The sequence below is a fragment of the Gorilla gorilla genome, chromosome X (assembly GCF_029281585.2).
Source record: "Gorilla gorilla gorilla isolate KB3781 chromosome X, NHGRI_mGorGor1-v2.1_pri, whole genome shotgun sequence".
NCBI classification, from domain to species: Eukaryota; Metazoa; Chordata; class Mammalia; order Primates; family Hominidae; genus Gorilla; species Gorilla gorilla.
In genome coordinates, this window is record NC_073247.2 from 35,347,482 (window position 1) to 35,360,334 (window position 12,853).

The 12,853-nt window shown below is 38.5% G+C and overlaps 1 protein-coding gene across 4 annotated transcripts in view; it reads left to right on the forward strand.

The window, feature by feature from the left end:
• The window catches only part of POLA1 (DNA polymerase alpha 1, catalytic subunit), a 297,808-nt gene that overhangs the window by 149,400 nt on the left and 135,555 nt on the right, over positions 1-12,853 (forward strand). Inside the window, exon 35 of one of the 4 annotated variants that reach the window (XM_055376410.1) lies at positions 1,750-10,754. The exons of the other annotated variants lie outside the window; for them this stretch is intronic. Coding sequence (XP_055232385.1) covers positions 1,750-1,755 — 6 coding nt within the window. The 3' untranslated portion in view covers positions 1,756-10,754. Of the gene's footprint in view, positions 1-1,749; positions 10,755-12,853 lie in introns of those variants that run through there. 4 annotated transcript variants of the gene reach the window in all.

The window sequence follows — 12,853 nt, forward strand, 5'->3', positions numbered from 1 at the left end:
ACTCTAAACGACTCCATACCCTAGTTTTTTGAGGAAATCAAATATATTTTAAATTTAAATGCAGTTTTTCTGGCATTCAAAAGAGAATATCTAATTTTTATAAATTTATAGTAAAAATGCCAGAACAGTGAGTGATTTGTCTTCATTGGAAAGAAGGCTTTTATTCAGAGTTTTTGTTTTTAACACATTTCACATGAATTAGTTTTTTTCTCTTCAAAAATTAAAAATTTCACATTTCCCACGTGATTTTTCTTAGTGTTTCAGTATGTCATTTGTCATCTAAACAAATTTTCTGTTACTTGAAAGTTTACTGTAACTTCTTTTTAAAAGCTACATTGGCAACACATTTCCAAAAAAAAAAAAAAAAAAAAAAGCTCGTGTCTTAGTTAAGGCCTATGACTTTTCTAAAGATTGTTCTGTACTTTTTACTCATGTGTTAGTTAACATATAATAGCATTTTCTTCTTTAAAATAGAACTCATTATGTGAAAAGTAACTATCAGATCATTAAGATGAAGAGTAAAAACATAGAGTTCCAGTATTATGATTTCGGTGTTGAATATATTTATCAGAAAAGCAAGTCAGTTTGCCTAAAGATTATTAAAAAATAATAATTATGACTACATTTTGGGAAAATCTGAAACATTTTAGTGAATAATCCTGTGCTGCCCTTACTGAACAGTGGATGGGAATAAAAGTTGGCTGTGGGGTCACATTCCTCAGTAGGTGAGATGTGCAGCACATGAAAATTTAGGCCAAATCAAAACTATTCAGCTCCTCATTTACAGGCCTCATTGAACAGAGTATGATCCTTGCTCGACTCTTGGGAAGAATTCTGAGCTTTCTCTCTGTGTTTAGTCTATCAAGATCTTCACCATGGAAATGTTAATACTAGAAGAAACTTATCTATTTCCTTCTTTAAGAGGGAATAGTCTGTTTTGACTAAGTTGCAAATACTCTGAAAAATGATCTTCTGTATAGCTAGAAATATGCCCTGACTGAAAGACTGATTTCTAACCTAATTGTGTGTATGTTGTGGTGGTTATATAAGTATTTTTCAAGCTAAATAACCTACTTTTAGGGATCCAGATATTTAACACAAGGTTTCTAGAGCATTTGCTTTAATTGTCTTTTTGCCAGCCATCTCACTAACATCAAGTAACAGGTTTTTGTAGTTAACTGCCCACTTGATTGACATTTCTAAGGGATTTCTGATCAAAATAGCCATATGTCACTCCTGGGGTTAAAAATTGATATGACTGTCTTCAAAATTAGGAATTTATTTCTCTACTTTCTGATCTGAATTATATGTGATTGGATGGCAGAGAACGAAATCCATTATTCGTTCTTATGGCCTCATGGTAAACAAATATTTCAAATATTTTCCAGATCAGAGCTTTTGTACAAAAAGCCCCTGTACCTTTAGGTTCTACTTTATTGGTAGACCATCCTGTTTCCTCCTAGAGGGACATGGCATTGAGTTTCTTTTGTTATTGTGCCTTGAGTGATACTGATTACAGTTATTAGTTCAGTGTGATATATCATGGTGATGGTAATCCAATTGGAGACTAATATAGCAAGTGTACTGAGGTAAGGATATTGATAGTAAGTATTGAGGTTAAGTGACTGTCTCTGAAGCTAATTACCAAAATGGTTTTCTCGTATTTAGCAACTTAAAAAATACTACCCACTGGACATAAAAGTTGTTTGTGAAATGAAGGCAAGAATCTCAATATTGTTTTGATTTTAGTCTTAGAAGCACTGTAGGAGAAGTCAACCTGCACTGAGAAAGGAAGGTATCTTCATGAGAAAGGGACTCCAGGAAGATGAATGGAATATGGTACTTGACCAAACACTATAACCTGCCAAGAAACATAGTTCTAGATGACTAAGAAATTAGATTGTCAAGAAAAAAGGGACAAAAGTTTGGGGTAACAAAGTATACTTCTAAATCACTTTAATTTTGGAAAAGTACATCACATTCTGTTACCTTCTGTCATGAATTAACAGGACTGACTAAATATGATATAACAAATATTTGTTTAAGTTTATCTGAGAAGCAATCTGTATCACATTATAATATTTTAATAAATATTGGCTCCTTTATGGGAGAGGAGAGGCTTTTTGCTCCTCATCTATAGCAATGATTGTATTCCCTGAATTCTAGTTTGCTATAACATTTAAACTTTGATATACATAGAAATACAGAAAGCACTGAGCCAGGATATTTTAAGTAATATATTAATTTCTTTAGGAAGAAGACAACTCTATGCTTTGTCTTGAGATTTGATGAAGTGTTGAAAGACTTCGAGGTAGCACAGAAAGCCTTATTTCAAAGTTGATTTCATGCCCTGGTCCTTGTTGGTTCCTTTGTATAAAGTTAAAATTGAACTGGTATTTTTTGAAAATCATAAAAAGGCAGCTTAAAGACAATAACTCTAAGCTTTTAGGGTTGTTTTTGAAAGATTCCGTTTTACAGTGAAAAATTGATATGTGTTCCCCCTCCCCTTAAATTCTGCTCCAGAAGAGCAAATAGACATACACACACAAAAGGGAGAGAAACACTAGCTAATCTAAATTGGGAAATGAAGAGGGCTTTTTTTAAGCATGAAAATTTCATCATCTTGTCAGCTGGCAGAATGCCTGCTGTGTGGATTCACAAAGGCTAAGAATTACACTTTCATGAAATTTTCCTCACTAACTGCCCTGGTTAATTTGAAAGATAACCCACTGTTCTAATTCATTCCTCAATTGGGCGGTGCAGGTTTTATCTTTGATCTGACAAAGCATTTGTGTTAATCGTTTTGGCCCTCCACTAGACACTCTTGGGATTGTGCTTTTACAATAAATGTGTCTGTGATAGCTCTTTAGTCTATTATACTTACAATAGATCCATAGAACTGGTAATTAATTCTCCACTGCTTTGGAAATGGGAAGAATAGGTGTAGCTCTGTCAAGTGCTGCTGGGAAGTTTGTTTAGCTGGTTCATTTTTGAAGTGTTCCCCTCAGCCATCCAAGAAGCAGCCACAGAAGAGAGCCTGAGATTGAGAAGCTGGCCTATCCTGATGACTTGCTGATAAATGGGAAATGTGACCCCTCTTGGTACCTGGGAGGAGGATATTGGGTCATTTACATTCATCTCAAGTACTGTTCTTTTTAAAGTACATTAAACTCTCATTTTAATACTTAAAGAGCCATTTGCCTCTAATGGTGGAGCCTCTAGAAGATGCAATCGTAATAGTCAACTCAAATATGTTCCTAAATTTTCACTGATGGCTTATGCAGGTTTTAGAGTATTCTGATTGGGCAAAGTGTGCTCCCCACCAGCCTTCTAGTGTTTCTAGCCACTTGTACATTATATGAGTACTTTACTATGATTTTTAAACATTGCGATATTGCTGGCCCTAGATGGGGCTGGCCCTCCATGTCAAAGAACACATGAACAGCTTGTTGGTACCATGCATATGATAACCTCTGATAGTTGCTAGGGCCAGAAATTGGTGGTCTCACTCCATAGAAAGTTGTTGTAGGCTTTATAATCTCAGGATTTTCCTGAATTAAGCTTTTTGAGGACAGGGGCTGTGCTTTCTTTTCTGTTTTATGTGTGATCTCTGCCACAGCCCTTGCTCTCAGAAGTACATGTATCTTGATGTTTAGTAGCCAAGGAACTGACAAGTAAAGGTTATATTTTGCTGTTTTTTCCTTAAATTTTTTTACATTGCTGTCAGATTGGCGGAAGACTTATTAGTGGCCTACAGGATTCTTGGGTTAACACAAAATTCTACAATATTTTAAGGTCATGAAAGCCATGACAAATAAAGCTCTTTGTTACTTTTCTATTTTTTACGGCACTGACAACTCTGCATTTCAGTATATGCCTGTCCCCAACTCAATAGCTTTACTTTGTTTTTTCCCCAAACCAAATACCAGGCAAAGAGGCATTAACCAGAAATATCATCATGATGCACAATAGCACCTAGCCTAAATGTACTTTCATTGTCCAGATAGAAGAATCTATCTCTATATAACGTGGCAAAGAAAGTGGATGCCTAGCTTTGTTACTCTCTTTCTGTTCTCTCCTTGTATTTTTCTCTTGTACTTCTTAGTATATTGTGTCATAAGCCACATTTTAAAATCTCTTTTGGACCCACATTTTGAGGAATTTAAAAAATAATGTGCAGTGTATGTCGCCTTATGATGCAAAAACTTCCTTATGCACACGTTTAAGCACTTAGGGAAGAAGAGAGCATTTGACCAATGATGCTGAGCCTTAGCATGGTAGCTGTGAGTTCTTTTGGACGAGGCCACGCACCAGGAAGTAGAGTAGGATGTTTTGTAGTGTATGAAGATTCCATATTAAGCCTGTTTTTCATCTTTGCAAGTTAAACAAAAAAACTTTAAAATTTTAAAGTGGATATGCATTCCTTGAAGACAAAATTAATAACAACCCCCAAGCATAATGTTGTTAAGCCAGGGATTGAATTAGAGCTGCCTTTTATCAAAAGTGCAATGAGGGCAGGATAAAATATTGGTTAAAATATTTGCTTCACAAAAATACCCATTTAGCATCACAAGTAAGCACCATTCATGGCTCCCAACAATACTTGAAAAAGGGTAATTTTGTTAGGAATGCACAAAACTAAATAAATAAATCCGATAAATTAGAGATGAAGCAGCCTCCCACTCTATCCCTCCTGCCCACACCCATGTAAATCACTAACAGGGCTTCTCATTTCCATTGTCTTTCACTTCTCAACAGAGCTATCTTGTGCAGGTGGACCTGTGAGTTTTAGAGCCATGCAGTGGCATTCAGTAACTCTACTGTAGTTTCATTGCAAATATGCAGTGTTCAATAACCCTCAAAATTTCTCATTTCTTACCTATGGTGATGTGGTTTGATAGTTTTTAGGTTATAGGTTGCAATATGCAGTAGAATCACAGGTATATTAGTTCAAAAAGTTTAAGCACTTTTGGAATTATTGTTTATTTCCTTGCTTCTGCATTTATATTTAGAACATTTAAAAAGAATAAATTTGGTTTTCTTTTTTGTAGACTCTAACAGCATAATTATAAGTGGTACAAAGGCATACAAAGAAGCAATAGATATCCATCCCACCCATTCAACATCACAGGCAGCCCAGTCCATGCTGCCCAGCAGTGCTTGAAGAAGGGTAATTTTTTTAGGAATCCATAGAACTCATCCTAAATCTTGTTAAAACCAAACGAAAAGAACATATTGAAAATTAGTGTTTATTTTTGCTTCATACTATTTGTTTGGGAAGCCAAACATAAATGAATGCCAGGGATACCAACTGCGTTTTTAAAATGTGATATTCTTTATGTTTATTCCTTTTTTATTTTTAATTTTTAGAGATAGAGTCTTATTCTGTCACCCAGGGTGGTGTGCAGTGGTACGATCATGGCTCACTGCAGCCTTGAACTCCAGCAATCCTCCTGCCTCAGCCTCCCAAGTAGCCAGGACTACAGGCACATACTACCATGCCCAGCTAATTTTTTTTTTTTTTTTTGAGACGGAGTCTTGCTCTTCGCCCAGGCTGGAGTGCAGTGGTGCAATCTCAGCTCACTGCAAGCTCTGCCTCCTGGGTTCTCGCCATTCTCCTGCCTCAGCCTCCCAAGTAGCTGGGACTACAGGCACCTGCTACCACGCCTGGCTAATTTTTTGTATTTTTAGTAGAGACGGGGTTTCACCGTGTTAGCCAGGATGGTCTCGATCTCCTGACCTCGTGATTCGCCTGCCTCGGCCTCCCAAAATGCTGGGATTACAGACGTGAGCCACCACACCCGGCCAGCTAATTTTTTATTTTAAGTTTTGTATAGACAGGGTCTCACTATGTTGCCCAGGCTGGTCTTGAACCCCTGGCCTCCAGCAATCCTCCCTCCTTGGCCTCCCAAAGTGTTGAGATTACAGGCGTGAGCCACCATGCCTGGCCTTAAATGTGGTATTCTAACACCAGTGTCCATTCATGGAGGGTTGGTATGTTTTTATTCATGAATGGCTGATTTTTGTTGTTATTGTTGTTGTTGTCAAGCAAGCTCATTTTGAGTCAGGTATAACATTTTGCTGCTATGCCATGGCATGTTCTCACAGAAAAATTAAGAAACAAGGGACTGGTGGTGATTGGAATAGAATCTCATTGTAAGTAATTTATCCTTGTACAAATCTAAGTGAATAACAGATCAAATCCAATTCCCTAAAACATGCCAGCTATGTATTCTATACAAGCAGCTTATCATGGTATATAGTATTAATTGTTGTAAAGGAGTTCTAATAAGCAAATAAGTTCAGATGCAGCCATTTATGCCACTTGACTTTTATCCTTCGTAGAATAACTAACATTTACCTGTATTTTCTACATTTATCAGAAAACCCCTTTCTCTTTTATTTCATTTAATCCTAATCTTATGACATGAACCCGGTTTGGGGAGGCCCAGATCTAGAGCATGATTTTGGGGGACTAACATGGAACCATCACCAAATTCTGAGGTGCTGAAACTGCAGAGAATATTGTTGCCTATTGAGGACTAACCCCCAGAGCCACTGACGAGATCTGAGCTTGGGCCGTAGTCTCTCCCTTACCCATATCATTTCCCACATATGGATATCCACCCTCCTAAGTTTTTTGTTGGGGATGGAGTACTATATGGGATAATGCACTTAAGGTGCTGAGAAAGTGCCTACAGAGAGCTCATTATTAATTATCACTGTTCCAATCTGAGACATAGTGAATGAACATGGCTCAGCTGTGTTCCTTTTGTGTACTCAGAAACACCAGAGATTCAGACCTGGGCCAGGGCCGTGATGCCCAGTTCTTTTCAAGGTATCTCCAAGGTATCCATCTGGAAGCTTTTGTCTTATGCTCTCCCTCTCACATCCATTTAGAAGGATACCAAACTGTGCTGTGTTTCCTCTTGGCCCTCCCTTCAGTTTGCCAGTAAAGTAGTTTCCTTTTCAGTGTTGGTGAATAGAGTCTCAAAGTCAGCATTGGGAAATGGATACTAAGCTATAACTCCTTCAAGGCAATAGCACAGAATACTGCAGAATACTACAGCACAGAATATTACAATAGCACAGAATACTACAATAGCACAGAATACTGCAGCACCCAGTATTGTGCCTAACCTGATAGGTGCTCGGTAAATTTTATTGAATGAGTTCACGATGTCCTGAGAGGTTGATGCTATCAAGTGACTCTCCCAGGTCACACATAGTAGCATCAAGACTGTGACCATACTTGGAGACCCTAGTCCGGTATCCTGCCCATAATAACTTGGAAGACAGCCAGTTATGGATACCAAGTTGCTTAGCGTCTTCTTTGTAGTCACTCTTAGAGCAGGATTGATCAAGAGCCTTCGCTATTCTCATTACAAGCTAGGCCAGGTCACAAGGCTGACTGGGGCATGAGTCCAGAAGGCTGATGATAGCCATCCAGCAATGGACTAGTACAGCCATTGAAAGGAAGCACGTGTTGAACCTGGGGTTTCAGCGACTTCTGTTATGGTTTGCCTCCTCTGACGGGAAAATTGAAAGCTTTCTGAAATGCTGAGGAAATGCCATAGGAGTTGTCAGATATCTGAAAACAAGTGGGTAAAAACAGAAAACTACTTGTGCCAAAACAGTAGAATTCCTTTCTTCAGTTTGATTTCTCTAACCTGGTGTATTTAGGAAAAACTCAACTTCAGGTCTAACTCCAGTCATCTAGAGCTACTGTCTTGTAGTAGAGTAAGAAATTGAACCAGAACAGATTTCATTTAACCTTTCAAAAGTTAGATTTTCGCACAGTTGACCTTCTTGACTTCAAGGAACAAGACGGGACTATCAGTTCTCTGCTGCATGCGTCAACAAGAGATGGGAGGAGAGCGCCCCAGGCGATGGCTGTTTTTCATATTTGGGTTGCCCAGAGAATGTACATTTTGGTTCACATATGGAAATCAGCCCTTTGTAGATAGTTACAGATAGGAATTTCCAGATGATCCTGTCTACCTTAGTCTTGTCTTAATGGAATAACCATATTTCTGCTTGGGAGTGGGTTAATTCAGCTGCCTTTCCGAGGTACCATGGAAAAATTCTCTAAGCCTGGATTCCAAGAAATACTACTACTGATGAGAATTAGAGCACTGGTGTTTTTCAAATGGTGGGTGTTGGTTTGTTTTGAGCTTGGCATAAATCACGTGTTGACCTTAGCTTGCTTTTTTTTTTTTTTTCTTTGAGACAGAGTTTCGCTCTTGTTGCCCAGGCTGGAGTGCAATGGCATGATCTCGGCTCACTGTAACCTCTGCCTCCCAGGTTCAAGCGATTCTCCTGTCTCAGCCTCCTGAGTAGCTAGGATTACAGGCGCGTGCCACCACCCTCAGCTAATTTTGTATTTTTAGTAGAGATAGGGTTTCTCCATGTTGGTCAGGCTGATCTCGAACTCCTGACCTCAGGTGATCCACCTGCCTTGAACTCCCAAAGTGCTGGGATTACAGGCGTGAGCCACCATGCCTGGCTGACCTCAGCTTGCTTTTGAAAACCAGCGTATAACTTTTTGTCTTGGTTCAAAACTCATCTGACTCTTGACACTTCTTCCAAGTTTTTGTTTTCGTTTTTACTGTGCTATAGTGTAACTCTCAGGGTGGGTAGTTTTGTGAGGTCCATCACCCAGCTTGTTTCCCGGAAGATCCTTGGCCTCGTTCAGACCATTCAAGTGCTCATGGTTTCTTGGCTGTTTGAGGAGCTCTTGATGCTTCTGGGAACCTAGATGATTTGCCAGCCCAGCTCTCAGGAGCCCAGCCTAGCAGGGCTTCCGTCTCCATCCACCATCAAAGAATGTTCAAGAATCTTGGCATGAAGTGGCAAGAAAAAAGAAAACTGCCCAGGATTTACATCTATATGTATACTAAGGATTTATAAATCATGTGGATAAAGTTATGGCTAATCTTTTGAGGATGATTTCTCTCAACTACAGCTTTCCCTCAAGAGTGACTTCTTCCAGAAATTGATCAGCAAAGAAAGATCAAAAGGAAAGCCCAGATTCAAGAGAGACCTCTTTAAAATTTTCCAGCAAAATAGATTCTCTTACTGACGAATGTATGCAAGTGGTATAGCACAGTGGTTCTCAAACCTTTTGGTTTGTGGGACCCCTGTATACTCTTAAAGTACTGAGGAAAATGAAGAGTTTTAGTTTATGTGGATATTCTTTTTTTGTCACTACACCAAATCTGGTAATGATATAGTTTCTTAAAGGTTATTTACAATGTGGAATCTGAAATCATATCAGTAAACTTTTTGTGCTCTGGTATATTAAAATCCATTGCTCTGTCTTGCACTTTGAGCAGATCATTTACCCATGCATGATTTTGTAACATCGTGCCTTGGTCACTTAGAAAATACTGGTTCACTGACATGAAGAGTTTCCAATTCATTATACAGTTTTTTGAAATCGCATTTGTTCATATCATTACCAGTCTCATCAGAAAAGTCTAAATATTGGGAAGCTGTTGAGCTCATGGTGGTGGATACAAATGTTCCAGTGAAAACTAATTGAAAGCTAGAAATTTGTCGTTGGTTACAAATACTGTCAGTTGGTTTTTCTTGAGGTTACAGGATCAGTTGGTTAATTTTTGAGAAGATGTCTGCCAGATACCCAGGTCTGGATAACCATAGTTATCTATCAGTTATTCTTTCAAGTAAAGATGGTATTATTTGAACAGAGTGGTTAGTTCAGCTTGCAACTCAGACAGTTACACAGGTGCTTTTCCTGGAAACAAATACTGTACTTCAACACATGATAATAAAAGGATATATATTTAAAGGTTGCAATTTAATAAAATTTTACTTTCATTGAGGACTTTCTTTAGTGAAACTGGCTTAATTTTCTATTTGTTAGATTCTGAGCATGTGATGATGAGAAATACAATGATGAATAGTACAGTTTGGGGCCACTACGTTGTTGTTGTTGTTTTGAGACGGAGTCTCACTCTGTCCCCCAGGCTGGAGTGCAGTGGCGCGATCTTGGCTCACTGCAACCTCTGCCTCCTGGGTTCAAGTGATTCTCCTGCCTCAGCCTCCCGAGTACCTGGGATTATAGGTGCCCACCACCACGCTCGGCTAATTTTTGTATTTTTAGTAGAGACGGGGTTTCACCATGTTGGCCAGGCTGGTCTTGAACTCCTGACCCAGGTGATTCACCCGCCTCGCCTTAACCTCCCAAAGTGCTGGGATTATAGGTGTGAGCCACTGCGCCCGGCCACGGGGGGCCACTACTTTGATTGATGCTAATGTGCCAGGAGTTTTACCCATCATTGACTTTGCACCATTAATGCAAATGTCAACACAGTGAAAAAAACACCAATAATATCATCGTAATATTATAAAAAGTGTTTTGACTTTATGGACTCCAGAACCTTCACCTTTCACTGTAGCAATTTATCCTAAAGAAATGTACCCCAGGCCGGGTGTGGTGGCTCACGCCTGTAATCCTAGCACTTTGGGAGGCTGAGCAGGCGGATCACCTCACGTCAGGGGTTGAAGACCAGTGTGGCCAACATGGCGAAACCTGTCTCTACTAAAAATATAAAAATTAGCCTGGCGTCTTGGCACATGCCTGTAATCCTAGCTACTTGGGAGGCTGAGGCAGGAAAATCGCTTGAACCCAGGAGGCAGAGGTTGCAATGAGCTGAGATTGTGCCACTGCAGTCCATCCTGGGTGACAGAGTGGGACTCCGTCTCAAAAAAAAAAAAGCCCAAAATTTATGTGCAAGAATATATACATTGATGAATTATTCTTTTTGGTAGTAAAAAAAATTGGATATATCTAAGAATAAATGTTTATTAAATACATTATGCCATACATATCAATGGAAAAGTATATGATCTGAGCAATTGAAGCAACATTTTGTGAGAATAAAGACACAGGAAAATGTGAGATAAATGTTAACGGGGGAGAAAAGGAGGAAACAGATTAGTATATAAGGAATGATTCAGTTATGTGATAAAGATACTATGTACATATAGACAAGTGTAAATAAATAATTGGAAAGATAAATACAAGAATGTTAATAGTGATCATCTTGAGTGGTAGGGATATGGGTGTTTTAATTTGTGTCTTTATATTTCTGTTAGTCTAAGTGTTGTACAATAAGCATGTGTTACTTTTGGGGGGAGGGGTGTTGGTTGCATTTTGCAAATTTATTTTTAAATTTATATTCAGTACAATTCACTCTGGTTTACAGTTCTGTGAGTGTTGACAAATGCATAGAATCATATAACTACTACCACAGTCAAGATACAGAACAGGGTCATACTTTCTGGCATGATCTTCCATCTGGGACCCACCATACTGAATATGCTGCCAATCCCAAAGATGCACAGAATGAAACTTTGTAAGGTGTGTGTTTCTTTGCTTGGCAAGGAGTGGGTAGGTACATGATCTGTGAATATAAAATGAAATTTGAAGGACAGTTCCCCCAAAGGACATTGGAGGAAAATTCTAACATTTCCATTGGAGCTTCGTCACAAGAAAATTTCAGCTCTGAGGATTTGGGAAAGAAAACTAAATCATATCTTCAATTCATTTCATCCTTCCAATGGGTCATGAAGACAGAGAACTTCAACGCCATGATCAGTGGTTCCAACAGTCAAGTAGTCATCCCTACGTATACGAGGGGTGGGGGGCAGTGTTCCGTGTATACCAAAACCCGTGCATACTGAAGTCCCACACTTGACCCCGCAGAACCCTCGGATAGGAAAAGCCAGCTCACCATATGTGTGGGTTTCATGTGGTTTGGTCTAAAACAATCCATGTATAAGTTGACCCACACAGTTCAAACTTGTGTTCTTCAAGGATCAGCTGTATATTTACTACTATCGCTTTCTAGAAATTAAACCTAGATATTAAGCCATGTAAAAAGATAACTTTCCTATATTCAAATATGCATCCATTTTAACCTACTCAAGTCTATAGCTGAGTTTGTTCTTTTACAAATTTGAGCATGTATATAGATTCATACATTCACCACCACAATCAAGATAGAAAACAGTTCCTACAAAAACCCTAAAAACTCCCAAAATAGTCCTATAAAACTCCCTCCTGCTATTCCTTTATAGCACCCTCCTTCCCACTCCTAACTCTGTCAACTATGATATGTTCTCATCAGTAGAAATTTGTCTTTTCGAGAATGTCATATAAATAGACTCATACAGCCTTTGAGACTATCTTCTTTCCCTTGGTTCATTCCTTTTATTGCTGAATATATTCTATCATATGGATCTGTCAGTTTGTTTGATCCATTTACTCACTGAAGGATGTTTGGATTGTTTCCAGTCTGGGGAAATTATGAGTTCAGATGCTATAAACATTCACGTACAGGTATTTTGTCAGTGCGTAAGTTTTCATTTCTCTAGGATAAATATCCAGGGGTAGGGTTGCTGGCTCATATGCTAAGTGTATGTTTCACCATTTAAGACATTGCCAAACTATTTTTCAGAATGGCGGTATTTTTCTCATTCCCATCAGCAGCGTATGAGAGTTCCATTTACTGGGCATGCTCACTGGCACTTGATATTGTTGGTATTTTTTATTTTAGACATTTTAATATGTATGGAATGGTAGCTCATCATGATACTAATTTACATTTCCCTAATGACTAATGATGTTGAACATCTTTTCATCTGCTTATTTGTCATCCTTATATCCACTTTGGTGAAGTGTCCCAAGTTTTCCCCCATTTAAAAAAAATTGGATTTTTTTTTTATTGCTAAGTTTTGAAAGTTCTTTATATATCCTAGATACAGAGCCTTTGTTGGATATGTGATTTGCAAATATGTTGTCCCAGTCTGTAGCTTGTCTTTTCAT